We start from the raw sequence: 24930 nt of genomic DNA, 5'->3' as shown, positions 1-24930 counted from the left end.
ATTGGTTAAAATCGTATATTATAAGGCATTTTTGGTCACTGAGGTTATTTTCTCTTTTAGAAATGGCAACTTTACAAGGTTTTTGACTTAAGGTGGTTTAAATTAATTTTCAGGCATATCTTCATGTCTTACAATTGGGCTCGTGAGTAACTTGGGTTGTAGTGATTCAAGTTGATGTAGGAGGAAAGAGAAGCGAGTTTCCTTTCTTGAACTCTTCAATCTCCATGTGAGTGTGTAGTGTGTAGCCCTTGCTGATGAAGCCCTAGATTGCATTATGGAGTTTGTCTTTGAGTAGCTTGGCCCGTCCTCTTATGATTTGGCCTAGTGGGAGAGTGAGCTCATCTTCATTACTTTTTAGGGGTGTGGTGCATACATTACCTTATGGAAAAAGACACGTTCGATTATCTGACGACGCTAAGCGAGTTTCCTTTGACAACAGATCTAGGAACCTTTAGGGGGTGCCTGTAATCCACAAGAAGATGAATGCTAATACGTATGCTTACCTAACAGAAAAGTGATGAGGAAATTAGTTTGATGGAAAGGAAGGATTTTATCCATGGCAGGAAGGTGTACTCTAATATAATCGATAACAGCAGCAATCCCCGTGCATATGATGCAGACAAATTTACTCCCTACTGCCACTTGGAATAAACTGGACAGATTAAATAGGAATTTCCTATGGGTGGGGATTCGGAATTTATGCATAATCATTTGGTAATTGGAAGGTGGTTTACCGGTCGAAGTCGATGGGGTTTAGGTTTACGTAAAGCGAGGATTGAACTTAGCTCTTATGACGAAGAATGGATGGAAGTTACACACGAAACAAAAGGCCTCATGGTGTAAAATTTTTGAAGAAAAATACCTGAAGCATAAATTTTTCATGGACTGCAAAGGAAACAATAAGAATTCATTCACATGGAGAGGTATCCTAAAAACCCGACTTATTATTAAGGAAGGTTGTAAAGGAAAATAAGATCAGGGGAACAAGTGAGATTCTGGAACTACTGTGGACGGGAAAACACCCTTTAAGGAACAATTCCGATATGGATACAACTAACAGACTGGAAAATGTTGCTCATTATCGTTCTGATGAAAATGACTGGAAATTTCATGAGATTAACCATCTAATATTAGATATTACTATTGTCATAACCATTTTCTTGAAAAATAATTAAATATTATTTTTAAAAAAATTATGACTTTATTTTGAAAATTGATGATTTGAAATTAATTGGATGAAATTGGATAGGAGTCATCATCGACCTTTGGATTAGGTAGTCGATACCTAAGAACGTCTTTTAAAACAATTTAAGTAAAAATCATTTTTAAGACAAAATTGGTCTACGTTTACCAAAAATTGATTTAAAAGGTTCGGGAGACGGTTACGCGTGTGGAAAGATTAGCACCCTCACAACGCCCAAAATTGGTACTTAGTCGCTTATACATTGTCGTAATGGTGGAAATCATGAATCGAATATAAAGTTAAAAATCCATTCATTGAATATTGATTAATTTATTTCAAATATTTTTAGGAAAAATTAAACTTGAAAAGAAATCTCGAGATCAGCAATCCTCCATCGGGAAAGCTATCTCGTCTATTTCTTATCTGTAAAAAATATTCCCTCCCGATAAAATGCGTATCGAATATAAAATGAAAATTGACATTTGTGTAAAATAACATAAATTTCCATTAGAAACATGCATTCATTTGAATTAAAACCGATTAATTAGCCCTAAAAATAACTTTGATTCATTTCAAGCTCTCATTTTGTTCGAACATTGTATCATATTGCAACACTTTGATTAAGTGATACTTTCCACGCCCGTTCTACAAATGCAATTATTAAAATATTCGATAATATTAATATTTAAGGAAATACAATATAAACAAATGTGATTGGAAACATGAGAAATAAAATATTTACAATAATAGGACTAAGCATATTTATTTACATATAATTACAAAATATGTAAAATATATACATTTAAAGGACTCAATCACACGAAAACAATCATATCCAATTACGAAAAAAACACATTATGTAATTTTAGAGACCAAAATGGTACTAACAGAAAATTTAAACGACCAAATAACAAATATAAACAAGTCAAGCCCCAATGGTCATTTAAACAAATATATATACTAGAAACGAAATAACCCATAAATAATGTTTAAGGACTAAAATACATTAATTCAGAAACATAGAAGGGTAAAATAATAATTATACCTAAATACAACAATATTAAAATAGGACCAAAACGAAACATGCATAAATCACAGGGTCAGATTCAATCTCAGCATATAGCAAACATAAGCTAGTGACTTAAATGAAAACATTGAAAAATAGAGGCTCAAAGTAAAACATCACAAATTTAATTAATGGCTAAAACACAAAGTTACAGACGATGAGGGACCTGAACATCAATTTACCCATGCGCTGAAAACACTCTGAAGACCCTTAGAACACTTTCGTTTTACATAGCGTATATGTGGTTTAAAAAGCTTCAAACAACCAGATATCTCATTTGCTTCCTTCTCCTTCAGCTAGAGGAGAGATATAGAGAGACTGAGGGAAAGAGAGATTCAACCAAAGCAAATAAACCCAAAATCCAATGGAGTTTCTGCTACATCGGCCGTCATTGATCGACAGCGACTGTCGTCCACCAGCGTCGGAAAAGAGAGAGGAAAACGTTGTTCGAAGTGTCTTCTTTCCCTGGATGCAGGTCTGAACTTGGTTTGGCCTAAAAATGGCTCAAACATCGTAGATCTACGAAGAAATGCTTCGGTTTATTCGGCTTCGGCGACCTTTGGTTTTCATCGGCGTTCGATTGAGGTATGTTTCTCTTTCTCTCTTTTTGCTTTTGTTTTCTTTTTGGGTTTGAATGTGGCTTCGTTTATTTTCCCTCTTGGTTCCCCGAATGGTTTTCCCCGTTGGTTGTTTTTTGTTCTCTCTGATTCTTTTTTTTCTTTTTAGTTCTTTTGTTTTTTCACTCTGAAAAACTCTCTCTTTCCCTTTTTTCTCTCTGAACTCCGAATAGTTCCCCTTCCCCTATGATATTTTTGGTGATGGATCTTTTGTTTCCGAGAGATGGGAGGATATCATTATCCTCTGTTGATTGATGGATAATCTAGGGTTCATCCTAGATTTTTTTATTAGGGTCCATTTGATTGATATGTCTACTTTTGCATTGTTAATGTTGTTAATGTTGATTTTTGCCATTTGATGTGGTTGACAATAGCGGTGTGAACAGTCAGTGGTAGTAGAAGAGACTGGCGGCGGTGATAATATCAAGTCCTTAGGGTTAGGGTTTTAGAAACCCTAGGGTATGATAATCGGGTCGGGTCGAATCTTCTCTCTAGCCAGTTCAGTCGACCTATTTCTTGTTGAGATGCTAGATCGGGTCGGATCCGGGTCTGAACAGCAGGGCTCCAGTTGGGCCAGTGTAACATCCCAAATTAGAGCTAGTGACTAAAATTTAAGTTATGAAACTTTGAGGTCTAATTTTAAAAAATTAAAAAGTATAGGGACTTAATTAGAATATTTTGTGAAGGATTGTTTAGTAAATATTGAATGAAGTAAGGGTAAATTGGTATTTTCAAAGGAAGGATTTTTATCTTCCCTTTATAAGGATTAATGTGGAAATGTGATTAAAGGAAAAAAAAGTCTAGAGACTTGGTTATCTTCTTCCTCCTGTGCCTTCAGTGATAAGGGAGTTGGTATCAACTTGAGTAATTTTTTCATTTTAAAGTTGGTTTTGATTCTTAGAGTGATAAGAAAGCTTAAGGGAAACTTAAAGTGGCTTAAAACTCAAGATTTACAAGTTATGAGAGATTAAGTAAAATGAGTTTTGAGTGAATTATTGAAATAAAAGGAATAAATGGATTTTGAAGTTGAATTTGACTTGTCAAGGGTCTAATTAAGAAGTTAGAAGTAATAGAAATGAATAATAACATGTTGGAATTTGGTAAGATTTTAGTTTCAAGAATTATAAGGAGATATTGAAAATGATGGTGTGTTATATGGATATAAGATGGTATGAGTAAATATAGTTGAAGTTAATGGTATGAAAGGAGTTCAAAATGAGAGGTTTAAGTAAACTTGGGTAAATTTTTGGTTAGTGAAGCATATTCTGGGCTAGTAGTATCGTACCGGTTGAGTAAGTACCATGGGTATAGATACCAATGGGGAGGTATCGGTACATTTCTTGCAATGAAATTACATAATTCAGAATGGGTTCGATATCATGGTATGGTATCGATACTAGTAGAGGTATCGATACTGGCTTGTAGTACCTATTACTTAAGTTGAAAATTAGAAATTAATGTTTTATTTAGTTTATATTGGCAAGAATCTTTTCGAATATTCAAATTTTGATATTCATTGAATTGTATATTCGGTAGATATCGATCGAAGACAAGTCCAAGACGGTTCGAAGTTATAAGAGTGTGCAAGAGTGTGTGTATATGAATGGCTAGTGAGGCACAGGTGAGTGCGTACTATTAGGTATATGAAGTTTATGGAAATAAGACTTGCGATGAGTCTATTTCCATATTAAAGTGAATGAATTCATAATACAAGCATGTGTTTGTTATGATTTGTATGTGTGTATGAGTATATATGTTAACATGTTATTGTATGGGCTACACGATCGATGTGCTACATGAGATATGTGAATATAAGAGAACAAAATATAAACCATATGATAATGAATTATGAGACTCTATGAGAATAGTATATAAATTAGGGGACATGAACATAAATGATGATACGAACCTATAAGATAAGCGATATAGGGAAGATATATATACTTAAAGGAAACTATGATATAGGAGTTAGAGTGAAGAACTATGAAGCCCTATGAGAAGGTTATAGGGAGTCATGTAAAACTGAACTAAATAAAAAGATTAAATTAGTATAAATAATGTGATATAAGTGATAGGTTATATGTTATTGTATAGGTTATATGATATGTATGAATTCAGTTAGTGTAATAAACCATGTGAAATGGTATAAATGATCTATGGAGTAAATGGAAAAGTGAGATAATATAAGTAGCATTTACATAGGATAATATGAGATTATATGAACATGTAGGATAAACTTTATGAGGAAAACTTAGGTGTTATATGATTTATGCATGGAAATGAACCTAAGATATAGTCATATGAAATTATTATGTGATATAAGTATATAGCATTACTATGAGGATTATATGAAAGAGTGTACGTGAGTACATGTGTAAGTTTATATGCTATTAGAAAGGACATATGTATATAAGAATGATATGTATGTATAAGTAAAGGTATGTGTGATCTAAGTGACCATATGAGATTATGCCTATGTGAGAACATGAGAAGTGAAATAAGTTCAATGACATTGAACTATGTGAATACAAGTATATGTGATATGTAATATATGATAATGAGATATAAGAATATACAAGAATGTTATATGATTTACGTGATAAGAAGTTATGAGACTACATGTGCATATGTGATAAAAATAAATAAGAATGTCCATTTTATGTGATATGGGAGCTAGAGGTATAGTTGGCATGCCAAGAGTCGAGGGTTTTACATGGTTATTCGGACATATATGTTATATGTGGTCCTTCGGGACATCTACGAGGTCCTTCGGACAATTTTACATGCCCTAGTGGGACCCTATACGAGCTATGGTGACAGCATATGTGCACACCTCTTTGTACTCACATATCTTTAGTTCTCGAAAGTATACATGGGTTAATAAGGAGAATAAATAAATAAACTTGGTATGATGCTATGTGTGTTTCTTTGTGAAATGATATATGTTATATGATATATAAATAATAACTACAAGATCATATGATAATAGGAATTAAGAATAATATAGATAATGATAAGCATGCTAATGATGATCTATGTGTGTGTATGCATTCTTATATGTAATATTATATGATTTATATGATATGATGATATGAAATGTATTTAAGTATTCAAGTTTTATTATAAGTTTTATTGCCTCACTAAATCATCGACTTAGCGTGTGAATGATTTACATGTAGGTTCGAGTTGCAAGAGGGGCAAAGATAGGCAAGACATGTCATTCTCTCCTTTCCAAAAGATCATATCAGAAAAGAATTTGAATTATATGTATTTTTTATGTTGAATATAGTTGGCATGTAATAAGAGATTTGAGTTAATTGTGCTATGATATGTTTTGTAAAAACCAATTAAATTGAATTAATGCAAACTGTAAATTTTGAGTTAAAGTTGAATGTGAAATTCTTTAGTTATTTTGAAAAAGTAAATGATTTGAAAATTCAATGTGACACCTCGGACTCGTATTCAGGTCGGTAATTCTTAAAACTTGATCATAAATATATATCATTAATAATCATAATAGATATGTTTAAAATTAGTTACTTAAATTTGAATTAATTAAATTATTTATTATCGTTATTTTAAAATTAAATTTTCTCATATCTAAAAATTGACATGATTAATTTACATTAAATTTCTATATTAACATTAAGTATCATAATTATATGTTTATTTATTATTATATAATTTTGTATAAGATATGAATTCACTTTATAATACAATTAAGTATCACTATGAAACTATAAACTTTTATCTAATCTATTTACTATAAAAATTTATTATACATGTTTCCTACCAATGATGCATCTTATGATGCACATAATGTGATATCTTCTTCACATGGAATATGAAGGAATCAAAACCAAGACAATGACCAAGATAGAAATGCTTTAGATCTGCCACACCATTCATTTGGTGATGAACTGTAAGATATAAATTTCTATATTTGTAGTTATGTATTTTTTCTTTCTTTCTATGTTATGTAAAATAAACATTTTGATGTTACAATATAAAAATTTGATATGATTTTAGTGATATTGTTTATATGTTATTAATTAACATTATAATTGTTATTATCCATTATCCATTATGATAGCACTTCTATGGTTTATATTTGTTTTTAATAATTTTTATCTATGAAATTAATTTTTATTTTCAAAATAAAATATTAATAGAATATATTAATATTAGTATATTAAAAGATAATTGTAAAATGTATAAATATAATATTTTAGACTATTGTGATTTTTGAGGAAGAGATCATGCCCGCGACAGCCGTAACACGTTACTAACGTCTGCAGCATCCGTAATCACTACACCGCAACCGCAACCGCATCCGTAACAAAATCCGTAATCGTAATTTGATACTATGGATAGAAGAGGAGAAGAAACCCTAAGAATGTAATTTGAAACGCTGTCATTTTTCTAACCATTGTACCAAAAAAACATAATATGCATTGATGTATAACGTAGCATAAAAAAAAAAATATAGGACAAATTATCTCATATCATTAAATTATTGGTTTAATTAATCTATTAAATTGAAAATTTTGTCAATTAAATCATTAAATTTTTAATTTAATTTTAATCAATCTACCATTGTTAATTATTAACAGAATTGTTCACATGACTAAGGATGGCAAACGGGCGGGTCGGGTGCGAATACCCCATCCCCATCCCCATACCCACCTAATATTTTTGAACCACCACCGCCCACCACCCTGATGGGTACAAATTTCAAATCCACACCCGCCCACGCGGGTATATTCTCAAATCCATCCCCACACCCACTACCCACTAGCGACGTACCCGTCTAGACCCGCCTGACAACAAACTTAAGTTATACATAAGCAACAAACATAAAAAAACATGTCCATTAAGAAACATAATAAAATAATCCAAGGATTATATGAGTTAAGTGTTAATATAGATCTTAAAGTATATAAACACACCATAATAAAAGTCATAATTAAAGTCTAGAAACATAAATGACAAACACATAATGTTTTTGTTCTTTGGTACAACATGTTATATCTTATATAATATTAGAATTTATAAATTTGTCTCTAAAATTACACCTAAATTCATAATGGTCCAAAATTTATTGGATATTTAACTGGGCGGTCGGTGCGGGGCTGGTAATGTCTCAAACCCATTACCCGCCCACCACCCGCGACGGGTACCACTTCTAAATCCACACCCGCCCACTACCCGCTAAAATTATACCCATCCCCGCCCCAATTGGAGCGGATGCGGTGCGGAATCCACGAAACTGTACCCGTTTGCCATCCCTACACATGACACTTAAATTAATTTAAATATTGACATATTTATTACCCATCAATATTTATACATTCCATTAATTTACTTATAATTTTATTTAAAATTTACACCTTAGCCGCTAAACTAAGTATTATATTTGATTTTTAGTTAACAAATTTTATATATGATAAATTTTACCTTAGTGGTAAAAATTAAGGAAAAATGATGTGTGACAGTTAAACCTAAAACCTAAAAGAGAATATGCACATTTTTAATAGTTTAGGATGAACACTTTAATATTTGTTTAGAGTTTTAATATATTGACAACGTATACGCAACTAGCAGATGTCGTTGTTGAACTCAGAAATTGTAAGGATATCAACCTTCCTTTTTATCATTGAGACGGTAAAATTTAAATTTATACACAATTATAGATGATAATTTGACATGGGCCCTATAAGTTATTTTAAACATTAAAAAAGGTCAAGTTGGATTCGGGTTAAGTTTTGTGAAGTACGAGGTTATATTAGGTTTGATTTAAGTTTGTGGTAAAAAAATATTTGACTCAATTGTCTCCATATAATAATATATTTTTCAGAAATAATTGTTATAATTTTTCTCTATATATTTTTAATTAAATCTTTTTTATTGAATAAAATATAAAATATATTTAAATTAAATTGATATAAATTTTTATCCTAAAATTTAAATTTAAAATTTAATTAAATAAAAAGTAATCAAGTCGAATTTAAATCCTTATTTCAGATTTTGGCCTGATCTGGGTAAATTCAATGTAAATTTAATTATGAAGGTAATGATATGTTGAAAATATATAAATATATAACCCCTCTCAGCCCCTTGCATGTAAATCATATATATTCGTATTTATAAACGTGACAATCACGCAAAAGGCCAACCCACCAACGCTCATGGCCCACCCACTATCTCTTTCCTTCCTCAAATTTACCTTTTGATTATCAAATTATTAAATATTTTTTATAATTAAAAATACTATTTTTAAAAAAATAAATAAATTCAAAAGTACTTAGTAGTCATTTCAAATTATTCAAAAATAAAAATATATAAAACTAATCCCAAAAATGTAAACTCAATTTAAATTAAACGCTATATGTTATTAATATAAATTTAATTGATATAACTGAATCAAACGATCTTAATGATAAATGAATTGTTATCATTCATTGATGTCTCGAGTTCTAGCGCTAAATATACTTAGGTGGCGTTTGGTTCGCTGGAATGTTTATGTGGGAATTGAAATCTGTGAAGGAATTGAAATCTGTCAAGAATTGGAATCCAATTTCATATTCTATTTTATTGGCGGGAAATGGAGTTGGAATCCAATTCCATATTCTGTTTGGTTCGCAGACATGTCAGATGAATTTGATTACATTAATGTAAAATGACAGCATTGTCATTCTTGTTTTTTTACTTTATTTTAGTTTGTTTTATAACTTCATGTAATAATATATTATAAAAATTAAAAAAATATTAAATTTCATTTGATTGATTATTCTTCAATAATTATAAAAATCATGCTAATAAACATTATAAGTTAAATCATCACAATCAAAAATGTTAATAAGTTACCAAAAGATAGAGCAATATTCGATACATTCTAATCGAAGCATGTTAATTATTACAAAAAAATATACCAAAAACTATTTTATTCAATATAAATTAGAAACCGACACGACACAAAATAATATAAAAAAATTATTCATAAAACATTGACTTAATTGAAAAAAATTATATATAGGGGTATTATTGTAATTATTCCTAAATATATAAGGTAAATTATATATTTTTTTGGGTCGATCCGGTTTTTTTCACCCTAACCCGAACCCGACCCGACCCGAATATCACACTTAAAAACCCGACCCGATCCGACCGAATATCACACTTAAAAAACCCGACCCGAATATATGAATTAGAAATCCGACAAGACCCGAAATAATAAAAAATTATTTTTATTAAATAAAAATAGTGACTTAATTGAAAATATATATATATATAGGGGTATTATTATAATTATTCCTAAATATATAAGGTAAAATTATATATATTTTCGGGTCGGCTATTTTTCACCTTAAACCTGAACTCGACCTGACCCGAATATCACACTTAAAAAAACCGACCCGACTCGACCAAATAAAGTTTCACCCGACCCGAATATATGAATTAGAAACCCGACCCGAAATAAAAAAATATTTTTATTCAATATAATAGTTACCAAAGATTGATGAAGGTAGTATGGTCAAATTTCAATTCCCTCCACAAGAGAATTGAATTCCATCCATTTTTGGATGAATTCACTTTCCCTAATTTGATGGAAAGTTGAAGCCACGAGGTGACGTTTGGTTCGCTGGAATGTTTATGAGGGAATTGGAATCTGTGAAAGAATTGAAATCCGTCAAGAATTGGAATCCAATTTAATGTGTTTGGTTGGCAGAAATTGAATTGAAAATCCAATTCCATATTCTATTGGTTCGCAGACATGTTAGATGAATTTGATTTCAGTAATAAAATGAAATGATTGTCCTTCTTTTTTTTTTTTTGCTTAATTTTAGTTTGTTTTATAAATTACATGTAGCAAATATTATAAAAAATTTTAAAAAAAAATTTAATTTTATTGATTGATTATTCATTTTATAAATTATAAAAATCATGCTAATAAATATAATAAGTTAAATCATCCCAATAGGGATGGCCATGAGTCGAGTTGGGTCGGGTTTTTGGTCCCGACCCGACCCGAGAACAAGGGAAACTCCATCCGAGACCCGAACCGACCAAAATAAAGTTTCACCCGACCGACCCGAATATATGAATTAGAAACCCGACCGACCCGAAATAATAAAAAAATTATTTTTATTCAATAAAAACAATGACTTGAAAAAAAATATATATATATAGAGGGGTATTATTGTAACTATTCATAAATATATAATGTAAAATTATATATATTTTCGGGTCGGGTATATTTCACACTAAACCCGAACTCAACCCAACCCGACCCGAATATCACACTTAAAAAAACCAACCTAACCAAAAATAAAGTTTCACCGACCCGAATATATGAATTAGAAACCCGACTGACCCGAAATAATAAAAAAATATTTTTATTCAATAAAAGAAGTGACTTAATTGAAAAAATTATATATAGAGTGGTATTATTGTAATTATTCCTAAATATATAAGGTAAAATTATATATATTTTCGGGTTGGGTATTTTTCACCCTAAACCCGAACTCGACCCGACCCGAATATCACACTTAAAAAAACGGACCCGACCCGACCAAAATAAAGTTTCACCCGACCCGACCTGAATATATGAATTAGAAACCCTACCCGACCCAAATAATAAAAAATTTTTATTCATATATATAAGTTACCAAAAGATTGATGAAGGTAGTATGATTAAATTTCAATTCCTCCAACAAGAGAATTAAATTCCATCATAGAATGGATGAAATTCACTTTCCCTCATTTGATGGAAAGTTGAAGCCATGAGGGATTCAAATTCTCTTGGAAAACTTGAACCAAACATGGGAAAGTGGTGGAATTGGATTCCAATTCCCCCTAATTCCAAGAGATTCATGCGAACCAAACGCCGTCTGAGGGATTCCAATTCCCTTGGAAAACTTGAATCAAACATGGGAAATTGATGAAATTGGATTTCAATTCCCCCAAATTCTAAGAGATTCCATCCAACCAAACGCCACCTTAAGATATTTTATCTTTTAACAAATATTATCTTGTATTTATCTCATATTAATAATTTTTTTAATATATATATATATATATATATATATAATAGTAAATTATATTTATATTTATATAAATTTTAATTAATTGATTTAAATTTGAAATAAATTAAAATTAATGTTAGTGGTTTTTACTTTCATATATTAATATGGTGTAAATAGTAATCCATACCAATTTCCAACAAGACCAGAACCATTAACCATAGCCATAAAAAAACCATAGCAATCATTACCAAAACAAAACCCTCCTTTCCTTTCCATGGCGGAAACGAGCAACAGCAGCAGCTTCAACAGTGGATCATCGCCCTTGCTACCTTAGCTCCTGACCATCTCTTTACCATCTTGCTTTTACTTCCCATCGATTCCATCCTATCCTTCGCCATGACTTGCAAGAAACTCAGCTATTTGGCCACTTCCGATCATCTCTGGGAATCCCTTTGCAGGAGAGATTGGGGAAATACTTCTGTCGATGCTCTGAAATCTTCCTTTCATGCCCATCAACAACCGCTTCCCTGGATTAGGATTTACAAGAAGGTCTCCCTGGTTGACACTGTCTGTTGTTACAAACTCACTGAACCAGATTCCGATTTGCTTTTGCCCACTCCTCGTGCTTCTCACTCTCTCAATTTTGTCTCCGGTTGCTTGGTTTTGTTCGGTGGCGGCTGTGAAGGAGGTCAGTCAACGTATACCTCATCCTCTCTATGCTCAACGGAATATCGTTGTGTGTTTGATGTATGGATGCTAATTTTTTTCTAAATTATGATAAGGAATTTGATATTTTGAAAATACCATAGATTTTTTTTTTAAAGAAAATATCCGTATAAAACACATATATGCGTCCGAAACTCAAACTGAGTTCGAGTAGCTTACATATAGTTTATATCATAACTTTTTGAACTTTTTTCTACAATTAGGGCGCCATCTTGACGACACATTGGCAGCTTACATCGGCAACAATTCGCACAAGATACTAAAATGGCAGAAGATTCAAACAGGAATCCCGAGTGGAAGATTTGGCCATACATGTGTTGTCATTGAAAATTATCTTGTTTTGTTCGGAGGAATCAATGACAGAGGCGACCGACACAGTGATACATGGTTGGGACAAGTTTCAATCCTTGAAAACCTCGACATCTCACTGTCATGGCGGCTGCTCGATGTCGGCTCGACGTCTCCTCCACCGCGAGGAGCCCATGCTGCATGTTGTATAAGCTCTAGGAGGATGGTGGTCCATGGCGGAATCGGTTTGAATGGTGTCAGGTTAGATGATACATGGATTATAGAACTGTCCGAAAATCATCGTTTTGGAACATGGCATCAGATGGTTAGCCATCCGTCGCCTCCAGCCCGTTCAGGACATTCGTTGACATGCATTAGTGAAACGCAGACAATTCTGTTTGGTGGAAGAGGATTGGGATATGAAGTTCTGAATGATATGGGTGTTGCATGTGTCTGAAGGTAACTCGAAATGGGTTCAAGTATTTTATGACTTGCAGAACGTACCGGCGGGAGTTTCACTCCCAAGAGTCGGACATTCGGCTACATGGATAGTAGGTGGACAGTTACTAATTCATGGAGGAGAAGATTCATTGAGGCATAGAAAAGATGATTTCTGGGTGTTGGATATCAGTCGCATATCATTAGAAAGAATGCATCCAACAGGATTGAGTTCCAAAAGACTGTTGGTGAACAAGTGGAGAAGACTTAAAGCCCTAGGTTATACCCCAGGGTGCCGATCGTTTCATAGAGCCTGCGTTGATGATTCAGGTCGAAACTTGTATGTGTTCGGCGGAATGGTGGACGGATTGCTTCAGCCTGCTGAACCAGCTGGACTTAGGTTTGATGGTGAGCTATTTCTGGTGGAGTTGGCCCTTCAGTTATGAAAAGGAAAAACAATGAGATGATAATGTTTAACCAGAAAGAAGAGATTAGAGGCTTAGGAATGTATGTTTGCATGCATGTGTCTCATGGATAAGCTGAGCCAGAGCAAAGTACGCATTCATGTGTCTCTTGGATAAGCTGAGCCTAGTATGTATGCAAGCATGTGTCTCATGGATATGCTAAGCAAAGTATGTATGCATGCATGTGTCTCATGGATAAGCTGAGCAAAGTATGTAGCAAATATAATACCAGTCCCACGACTTGGACTATAGTATGGGTCAAGATTTGAATATAGATGGATCCAACTCAAATTTATATTCAATAAAACCAAAGAAATCTTATATATATATATATATATATAACAAGTGTAACCCCACACTTTTGACCAATACAAATTTAGATAATTCTAAAATCAATTTGCGGATTCGAATAAATTGGATCTGTAAATTGTTAGGAGCTAATGATGAATTGGAGGGGTTTCCAAATTTGAATCCGAATAAATCTCATTACAAATGCCAACTTTTCCATATGAATAAAACATGGCTTCTATGTCTCTTTTCCTATTTTACATAATTGCAGTCTCTAGCATTCAGCACATAGAATTCCCTCTTCACATCAAACCAACCCCACATAACAAAAGCTCCCGAGCCCTATTTACTCGAGTGTGAGCACCGGATATAAATGTATATCCTATGTGGATACGTTTTTAATGTATTGGGAAGGACCTTGAAAGGTCATATTCCGTACTCACGTCTGGATATATGTCGGATAAGAAGGCAATCACCTACCCCATCCTAAATCATCGCGGTATCATCTCTCGTGCGCCATAGCTGCCGCCATTTCCATAGAAATAAACAAAGAATAACTGTTTTAACGATGTTACCTTAACAAGGCGCATGCTACCAAATTGGGATAACATCGGTCTTTGATGTATCTTACATCTCACTATAATACCCTCAAGACTGGCAGGGAAGATGCACTTTGCACAATGGCATCCTGAAGTTATTGGCTCGGATGGGGGGACAATCATGAGCACGCTGTCGTTTCTGAACAACTCCCATTACACTAACTGTGCTTCCTTCTTTGATATACCTACAAATACAAGAACATGTAACTTTTGAAGTCGAAATACTTTAGTTTTCCCGAAACCAACTTATTCTAAAATGAAACGAGAAAGATGATTGCCATGGTTGACCTGATTTAGATAAATAATGAGTAGATGCAACACGCAAAAGTTTAGAGAGAACCACTTACCTTTCTCGTATCCGCATTACATGGCCATCACTCGAAGTGTTCCTTTCTCCGAGCCATCTAATGAAATCCAGAGGTAATGTTTCTTGGGCAGGGTTAACATCAATGACAGAGTCATCCACGTAAGGAGTCACCCTTGCTCCAAAGCCCGTTTTTACCAATGCTCTCAAACCCGACTGGAAATCGGAGATGTAGAAGTCAACCGCATGCCTCTATCAAAATGATTTACACCAAAAGTTTACCTTCAAATGTCTAAAATCTCAAAGCTCCGAAAGGGGGGGGGGGAACATCCCCAAACTATTTCGCTTTTCTTAAATTATCATATCTTATCAAAATAGACCTCAACTGCTTCAACACGAGGGCATGCCTTCTTCATATAGATAGAAAGCCATTCAGTAAACAGAAAAGTATTTATCAAATTGATAGATGAAACTCTGACAACTTACTTCTGACAATCGGAGCCCCCCACATAAACCGGCGATGTTTAGGATTGGCAGCTTTAGAATCCCATCCACGATACTCGTATAAACTAGTTGATGTATAAACACATCTAGGAACTTTCTGGAAGGATGATTCGAGAGGCATGTTTCCACATGTTACAACCTTCAAGAAAAACAACCAAACATTGAGATAAGCCTTACCAAAATTGCAGTTTCAAACATCCATCATTCAAGTTGCACAAATCCAGATTTTGATCGAACCGGCTCCATCTGATGATCAACAAACACCAGATGCTATGTTATTGTTAGGCTGCCAAATTAAAATATTAACTCACATACCCCAGAGATCTTCACGAATTGCCCGTTTTTCGCATTTCGGAGCTCAACATCAGATATGAGCAATGAAACCCATAATTGCTCTTCTTCCCCAACATGAGTTCCAAGCAATAATGCAGCAACAGTACCGAAAAGGATCACCACGACTATGAGGAGAATGGCATTGTGAACAGCTCCGAGACTGAAGCCACCGGAAATGAAACCCATCATGAATAGCAGTACCAATGACCATAAGACTTGTTTTGGGAAGTTCCCCTTGAAAGAAAACTCATCATCAGTGTGGTTATTGATGTCCACAGCAGAGCTAGGTACTTTCATTGATCCGGTTGAATCCAAAGGACCAGACACTTTTCTAGGAGCCCCGGATGAATTCAGTGGGCCAGATGAGATAGGCCCAGATGTAATGAGACCAGTTGCAGGAAGAACAGAAATAGGACCAGAATGTTGGCTTCCACTCAATGTTAGTCCACCAGATTGGGGGCCGGACATTCTCTTTACTGGATCCCCATGTCTATTCAGTGGTCCGGAATTCGACTTCTTTAACGAAGCTAAACCGGACATGCCTCCTGTAGGTCCAGGACCAGAGGTCGTATAGCCAGCCCGAGGTGCTGCAGTAGGCATGACAAAGTGTGAAGCAGCACTCCGAAATATCCAGTCCTTGAAGGGGAACCACTTATAGGTCCAGATTTCTGGGACTTAGAGCCATCCACAGGGATGTCAAACATTTTCCCCAACTCTCCCGACTTTTTAATATCACCACCAATATAAGGCATTGCTACTGAGCTAATGGTTGGGGTTTTTTCCTTAGGCTGCTCTGGCCTGCCATATACGTAAAGGCCATTGCTGATCTGATGAGATAGGAATCTCAAACCCATCGAGCTTCCTACGTACAATGCAGAAGATATTAGGCGAGAGAGATTTCCAGTAGCCCGTTGATAAGTAGGTCAAGATCCCCTGACAAAAGAAAATAAAAAGGCACCTCAATTATCAGATGAATAGTTTAATTCTAATTATTAGACACATTCCGGGGTGATAGAAGAACACGAAGCACAGGATACGGACCTAACTGACCGGGTACTTACAGAAACACATATAGCAGCAGTCAGAGCACATATTTGGATTGCTCTTCTTTGTGATTAATACTATTCTAATGAAATTCAATATCATCCGCAGTTTCCATTGGAGCTAAAGCATGAATGCAGATTCAAACGTAAAATCAAATTTCAGTCAGATCTGTCAAATTCAGTGACAAGAAAACAATGAGAAAAGGTAAAATTGAGACCAAATTGATCATCCAGTGTACTGAAATCAACATATAAAAATCAAATTCCTCGGTAATAGTTTGTGCAAAGAAAAATCATATGACACAATCGGGAGTATTTGCAGTAAATGTAACGCAGAGCACTTCCATGCTAACATTCACCCTCAATTTCCCAAAATAATCGCTGAAAACAAACTAAAGTACTTGAACAATATCTTCTACTACTTAAAACTTTATAAAGTTCTATGATGTTCAACAACTAAGCTGACGAGATTCGTTTCGGTTGACTGGAGATTACATGGTTCGCATATTCTCATAAAAAACCTATTTACGCATGCTTGCTTCCATAAACAAGACATCCCACATCTATGCTACTAGGATATGGGCATGGTCATGTTTCGTCAGTTTTTTTTTTCATGTATTCGGAGCATCCTTAGAGGTCATATTCCATACCTATCTGTCAGGTACAGTCAGAGCATTTAATCACATACTACTACCCAGAATTCATCTACACAAGCATTTAGAACACAAGGGAAGATCTAAATCCATGAGAAGAGAAACAGAAATTGTCAGTCCATTTCACTAACGTATCATTGAAAAATTGATTATCCTCTTGAATTTTTAACCAAGTCAAACAACTCACACAGATTATAGAATCAGAAAAAAAAATCGAAGAGAGAAATTTCCAATTAATCACCCAAATGGAACAACTAAGCAAACCCAGATCATAAATTGAAACCAAAATCAATGAAAAGCAAGTAAATTTAGTAAGATAGGTTAAAAAGAAAAGATCTACGTAAACAAGTAGATATTTTCAAGCTTAAACAGTCAAGGTAAATATTAAAAATGACTTATTGTCACCAAAGAATCAAATTGAGAGCTCAAATCAGAAACAAAAACAAGTAAATTCCTGTTTTCTTGTACTGAAACTAGGCTAAAAATAAAATATCAATATAAACAAGTAGATATTTTCAAGCTTAAACAGTAAAACTAGGAAAAAACACTCAACTGCAGTTTTGTTCCTTCAACAAATTTAAATACAAGGGGAACGGGAAAAGGAAGAACAGTACCCAGAAGCAAAAACAAAGAGAAATTGAACCGTAAATCACAAAATGAAACACACCCAGATCTTAATTTTGAAAGAAAAATATAGGAAAATGGGAAAGATGGAAGATCTGATGAAAAAGAACAAGTTTTAAAGAGTGTCAAAGGAAAGATAGGAAAGAGATGCCTGAAGAAGGAGAGTAAAATGTAGCTGAAGTAGTTGCGTAAATCAAGAGATTTACAGACATTATACGAGGAAAACAAAGATCAAGCATTAACAAATCAATAAATATTACAAAAATAACTCTCTCAGTTTATGTTTTGGTTTTAGCTGCTCATTTTTAAGGGTAAAGTATAGTAATGGTCACTGAACTTTTCTAAAGCTTTCATTTAGGTCCCCCAACTTTTAAAACTTGCAATACAGTCCCTCAATATTTAGTCTGTTTGCAATATGGTCCCCCAACAGTTATGTCAGGGACTATATTGAAAAAGGACTAAATGTTGAGGGACCATATTGCAAACGGACTAAATGTTGGGGGATTATATTGCAAGTTTTAAAAGTTGGGAGACCTAAATGAAAGCTTTAAAAAGTTTAGTGACCATTACTATACTTTACCCTAATATATAATTTACATAAAGATATAAATTCTTAATTTAAAATTCAAACACTACCTTTTTCTTTAATTTTGTTTGTGTAAAATGAATAAAAGGGCCACTTTCTGTAGATTTTCTTCGAGTGTTTATTTGACTATAAATACAAGCATATATGGTGGTGCAAAGTACCATCCACCACGATCCAAATTCCAGGTGCCAATCTCCAGTCTTCTTTGTTGTCTTTGATTCCTTGTGTACTTCTCTCCTAGTTTTAGCTAATGGAAGAAGTATTTAAGAGCCTACAGGGCATGACTTATATCTCCGACCCAAATGCCAGTGACTCCATCACTAACTATACAAAGAAGAGCGCCGCCGCCTCAACAGATACCGCTGTTCCCATCGCCTTCACAGCGGCGAACAAGAGGTCTTTCAAAGGAAATGGTGGCTCCGGTGGAACAATGAGGTACCGTGGTGTTCGCTGCAGGCCGTGGGGGCGTTATCTGCTGAGATACGAGACCCCCAGTCCAAGGAACGGCGTTGGCTCGGGACTTTTGACACCGCCGAGGAGGCTGCATGCGCCTACGACTGTGCAGCTCGAGCTATGCGTGGGATCAAGGCTCGAACCAATTTCGTCTACCCGGCGACGGAGCCTCACTCGGCGAGCGATCATTTCCTTCCACCTTTTACCTTCTCGAAGCAGTCACAGTCATCCAGCAGGGACATTAACTGCATCCGTCATCAGTTTGGCCAATCTTCTAACTGGTCATCGCTGGCAAACCAACATTCCGGTGACTTCTCCGTTGGGTCTTCTGCTCAAAGAAACGCTTCTCCGAACATGGTTTTATTCCGCAACCTTTTGAATTCATCTAATTCATCTCTCCACGCGCCTCCTCCTCAGTCTCTGGCGGACTATATTCCATTAATCCACGGAAATGCTTCCTCTTCTTCGTTTTCTTTCACTTTTAGCTAATTCAAGCATTTTGCCCTGTGCATCTTTGTTGAAATCCTTTACAACAACATTACTCGAAGCGCAACCGATAGCGTATCCGATTCTTTCACTGGCACAACCATGACGCACACTCCCAAGGAAACCGTCGATGATATGGAATTCTTCCCGCAGAAGCCTTCAGATTCCGGCTTGTTCCAGGAAATAATTCAAGGGTTCATACCGAAGAAATCAGGTGAACTTAAAGTTACCACGAACTGCACTCAACATTCAATAGCTGTTCCTGTAATCGAGTTGAAGAATGAACATTTAGGTTTTTATAATGCCGATTACAATCAAGGATTCCCTCAATAGGTGGAGAGTTTCAGTGGAGTCACTGGCTCAGAATCGGTGCCCTATGCTAATGAAGTACCAACGAAATACCTGCAGGTAGGTCAAGACTTCTTGTTAGATGATATCTTTCAGTACCCAGATTTCATGGGTGCCTTAGCAGCTAGGGTTCAAAATGCTTGAGCACATCAATATGTTTAGGGTTTCAAGCTTTTCGTTACTTAGATGGGAGATTAAAATCATCATGTTTTTATGTTGTAATCTTTATTACATGTAATGGTAATTCCTTGACGAAATCGAAATCTTGTAGGAATGTTATTTATTTTTTCTGAGTTTACGTACAGTATTCAAATTACTTGTTCATTTAAGCATGGGAAATGATAAAAAGGGTAAATTATAGTAATAGTCACTGCATTTTCTAAATCTTTCATTTAGGTCCCCTAACTTTTAAAACTTACAATATAATCACCCAATATTTAGTCCGTTTGCAATATGGTCCCTCAACATTTAGTCCATTTGCAATATGGTCCCTGACATAACTGTTGGGGACCATATTACAAACGGAATAAATATTGGGAGACTGTATTACAAGTTTTAAAAGTTAGGGGACCAAATTGAAAGATTTAGAAAAGTTCAGTGACCATTACTATACTTTACCCTTTTTTAAGGTCATTTCAGGTTTCTTTTTCCTGTGTTTTAAGTTAGTAAAATTGTATGGCGTTCGACTAACATTAGTAACCATAATTATCATTAATTTAATTTATAAATATTTAAATTTTAAAATAATGAATGTATAATTTTAAAAAAAATAAATTATACTACTGATTACTTAATTAGTGTCCATAGTTCCTTTTCATTTTGATTAATATTTTTTTATTAATCAGGTTACTCAACTATTTAAATGCATTCAATTAAGTCACTTGCCATTAATATTTAACAGAGAATCTGATGTGATAGTTAAAATATTTGGTATAATGAAACATTGATCATTGTTACTTATATATTTGATAATTTTGGTCTTATTTTTAATAAATTAAATAAACTTAACCCTCGAATATTTAATTTTAAAAGATTTTAAAAGTTACGATATATTTTATATTTATAACAAAACAAAATTTTTACTAAAAATCCATTTATGGTTATTAGAAACATCCAACCAATGGTACCATAATTTATTTTGGTTTTAAGGAAAATTGAGTTGATTAACCAATGCATATAAAGTTCACTGGACCAAACTTTTATCCTACTACTATTTGTAAATGACATTCTACTAGAAAAAGGTAATATAGTCTAACTTGTAAAACTAAAAAACAATTATTTAGTAAATTTATAATAGAAAAATGTGACATATATTTCTTTCACGTTTGACAATCTTCCTTTAAAATTTTAAAAATTCATTTCCTACCATAAAATTTTATGTTCATCTTTAATAAAAGTTTATACTGTTAAGATTCTCGGTGGACTTAGCATGAAAAATTTTGCACTAAGAGATTGACCTATATCAAAAGGGCGATAAATTTAGTTTGCTTTAAATTTAATATCATAAATTATTGCTTGAGTTATTCAATTTTTTAGAGAAAAGGTTTTGTTATAAATTTTGTTTTGTTATAAATATAGAATATGTAGTAACTTTTAAAATTAAAAAGTTGAATTTTGGGTCATTATATATGGTACCATTTGATTTGAGGGTTAAGTTTATTTTAATTATTAAAATTAGGACTAAATTGATAGAATATATAAGTAACAATGACCAAATGTATAATTATACCAAATATTTTAATTGTCACATCAACTTCTCCGTTAAATATTAACAACTTAGAAAGTTGAGTGACCTGATTGACAAAATTTTAAAAATATTGGTTAAAATAAAAAGGGACAATAGTTAGGTGGTCACTAGTATAGTTTACCCTTTATTTTAAATAATTTATCTTTAAATTTTTAACTAATTTATAATTATGCGTTGAATCCTTTAGAATTTACTTTTTTATAAATTAAATTAATGGTGCTCGTCGTTAGTGGTGCTCATCCCTACTTGTCGAGTGCAGAAGAATCATCCTTTAGTTAAAATTGTAAATATATCTAAATTTTGTTAGTAATATATCTAAATTTAAACTACACATTTAATATTTAAATTATTAGTTTTAATTTATTTTAATATCTAATTTTTTTTAACTTTTATAAAATCGTATTTAATGTTTAGATTTTTTTCATTTTAATACATTTGTGAAAAATTTAACGTGAAGTTTTAAAAAAAATAGTAAACTATGCCAATAGTCCCCTTTATTTTCGGTCTGACTGACTTTGGTCACTGATTTTTTTAATTAAGTTCATTTGGCCCCTTACGTTATCGATCCGTTCGACCGTTAATTTTTGTTAACCCTTAACAGAAGTGTTACGTGACAATCAATTTTTTTTTTAAAAAAATTCCACATCAATTCTTCTTCTGTAATCCTGAAACTTCGTTGTTAGAAACTTTTTTTATATCATTGATGGGGTCCGATGAATCTTAAACCAAAGCAAAAAATATTCATGTACATTTATATGTGTTATGTAATAAAACACTAATAAAGACCGCAAAGAAGGTACTAGCCGAAAAGCGTATACCAGTTACGGCTGGAATATCAGTTACGAACTTGAAGAGCTTGATTTGATAAGAAAATAAGGGTTACTAAATTAATGTAATACCGCTAAAGAGAGAGGGAGAGTACTAACCAAAAAGCGTGTACAAGTTGAGGCTGGAATATCAATTACTAGGGATGGCAAAAAAATCCGAACCCGACGGGAAAAATTGAAAACCGAATTAAACGGGTCGGGTTCGGAGATGATAAACGGGGACGGGAACGGAGAAAAATCGTTTATGCTAAACGGGAATGGGAACGAGTTTGGTAATCCTCGCCCCGATTACCCGATTACCTGGCCCGATAAATATTAAAAATAATTATATATATATATATATATATATATATATATTTAATAAATTTAATTTAATTTAAATTAATATATATATATAATATTTATATATTTAATTTAAATATATATACCCGGCCCGATACCCGTTCAAATAATTGTTTATGCTAAACGAGGATACCCGTTTCCCCGCAGTTTTCCCCGATTACCCGATAGGAATCCCCGTTTAAATCCCCACGATTTTTTAAGAGGGGATGGGTATGAGTTTTTTAAACAGTGACGGGGACGGGGGGACCAATACTCGGCCCGTTGCCATCCCTATCAATTACTTTAATTCCACATATTTTTTCATCGAGTAATCTACCCAAACTATAATAAAGTGAGCTTTCTTGGTCAATCTGTCTACAATTGCCCATATCGAGTCCTTTTTACCTGGTGACAAAGGTAGCCCCAAAACAAAATCCATGGTACCTCGTTCCCACTTCCACTCGAGAATGGACATCGGTTGTAGCAATTCAGAAGGCACTTGATGGTCAGCTTTCACTTGCTGACATGCCAAACATTTTGCAACAAACTCCGATACAACTCTTTTCATGCCAGACCACTAAAAACGACTCTTCATATCTTGATACATTTTATTCCTACCTGGATGCATAGTCAAAGGACTATATATGCCTCGAAAATAATATCTTTCTTTAATTATTCACTATTGGGAATGCAAAGTCTTCCACGATAATATAAACATCCATCGACCTTCATTTTGAAGTCTTTGACCTCTTCTTTTTCTACTTGCACCATTCTCGCCAAACATTTCTCATCTCGTCCTTGCAGCTCTTTTACCTGATCCAAAAGCATCAGCTTTAACTTAAGTTCAGCAATCAAGGCTCCATATTCCTTTAAAGACATACTCACATCCAAATCCCATAGAGCTTCAAAAGTCTTTCGACTAAGTGCATCAACTACCACATTAGTTTTTCCTGGATGATAATCGATGATCAAATCATAATCTTTTAAAAGCTCTATCCATCTTCTCTGTCTCAAATTCAGTTTTTTTCTGAGTCATCAAGTACTTTAGACTCTTAAGATCCATATAAATATGACACCACTCACCGTACAGATAATGACGCCAAATTTTCAAAGCAAATACGACCACTGCCAATTCCAAGTCATGTGTTGGGTAATTTCTCTCGTGATTCTTCAGTTGTCTTGAGGCGTACGCCACAAATTTTCCATCTTGCATAAGCACACATCCCAATTTATTGTGAGATGCATCACTAAAGACTACATAGTCTTTGCCCGACTCAAGTTGTACGAGCACTCGAGCCTCTGTTACGATTCTCTTTAACATTTCAAAACTTTCTTGGCATTTCTCTTACTAAACAAAAGGCACATCTTTTTGTAACAACTTAGTTAGCAGCAAAGCTAACATTGAAAAGTTCTTCACGAACCGTCTATAATAACCAACAAGCCCCAAGAAACTCTGAACTTTAGAAACATTATTTGGGGTTGCCAATCCACTATAGCTTGAATCTTTTTGGGATTTACTCTTATGCCTTCTGCGGAGACTATATGACCAAGGAAAGAAATCTCAGCTAACCAAAATTCGCACTTGGACAATTTGGCATACATATTCTTCTCTCAAAGTGTCTGAAGAACCACACGAAGATGAGCATTATGTTCCTCTCTTGACGTCTGGATCTACTTCTTTCTCTGCTTCTATTAGTAGCTACTACAGATCTCTCAGATTGAGCTGAATTGTCACCGGATTTCTTAGGATAAATTCGGACAAAGTGACTAGTCTCACCACATTAGAAACAAGCTCCAATGAGAAATCTGCATACTCCACGGTGCAATTTACCACATGTCTGACATGGAGTTCTCTCTCCAAATGCTCTACCCGAGCTAGCAACAAAAGACTGGGATTGTTTAGTTTTTTGCGAAGTTGCAGTAGAACCATCTCTATCAGTATATCTGGAACTCGAGCCCTTGCCTTTCTTAGCATGATGGGGAGTTGAAGGCGTTCCAACTCTTTT

General features: G+C 34.0%; 2 protein-coding genes and 1 pseudogene across 2 annotated transcripts; 2 read left to right on the top strand and 1 right to left on the bottom strand.

Moving 5' to 3' along the window:
• Positions 1–12107: 12107 nt before the first annotated feature.
• Positions 12108–13794, top strand: LOC120170594 (F-box/kelch-repeat protein At1g51550-like). The gene is given in 4 exon segments (XM_039178533.1): positions 12108–12218; positions 12221–12580; positions 12822–13341; positions 13343–13794. Coding segments are annotated over 4 exon segments (1380 nt in total). The 5' UTR covers positions 12108–12166; the 3' UTR covers positions 13791–13794.
• A 794-nt stretch (positions 13795–14588) lies between these two features.
• LOC120170649 lies at positions 14589–18301 on the bottom strand (annotated as a pseudogene).
• Positions 18302–18992: 691 nt separating this feature from the next.
• On the top strand, positions 18993–19684 carry LOC120170680 (ethylene-responsive transcription factor ESR1-like). The gene is made up of 2 exons (XM_039178588.1): positions 18993–19106; positions 19199–19684. Exons 1-2 carry the CDS (start codon positions 18993–18995, stop codon positions 19682–19684), a joined length of 600 nt encoding a protein of 199 aa, XP_039034519.1.
• Positions 19685–24930: the final 5246 nt, after the last annotated feature.

The sequence above is a fragment of the Hibiscus syriacus genome, unplaced genomic scaffold (genome assembly GCF_006381635.1).
Source record: "Hibiscus syriacus cultivar Baekdansim isolate YM2019G1 unplaced genomic scaffold, ASM638163v2 tig00111783_pilon, whole genome shotgun sequence".
In the NCBI taxonomy this organism is placed as follows: Eukaryota; Viridiplantae; Streptophyta; class Magnoliopsida; order Malvales; family Malvaceae; genus Hibiscus; species Hibiscus syriacus.
The sequence above is the reverse complement of the archived record's forward strand: the minus strand, read 5'-3'. Positions and strand labels throughout refer to the sequence as shown.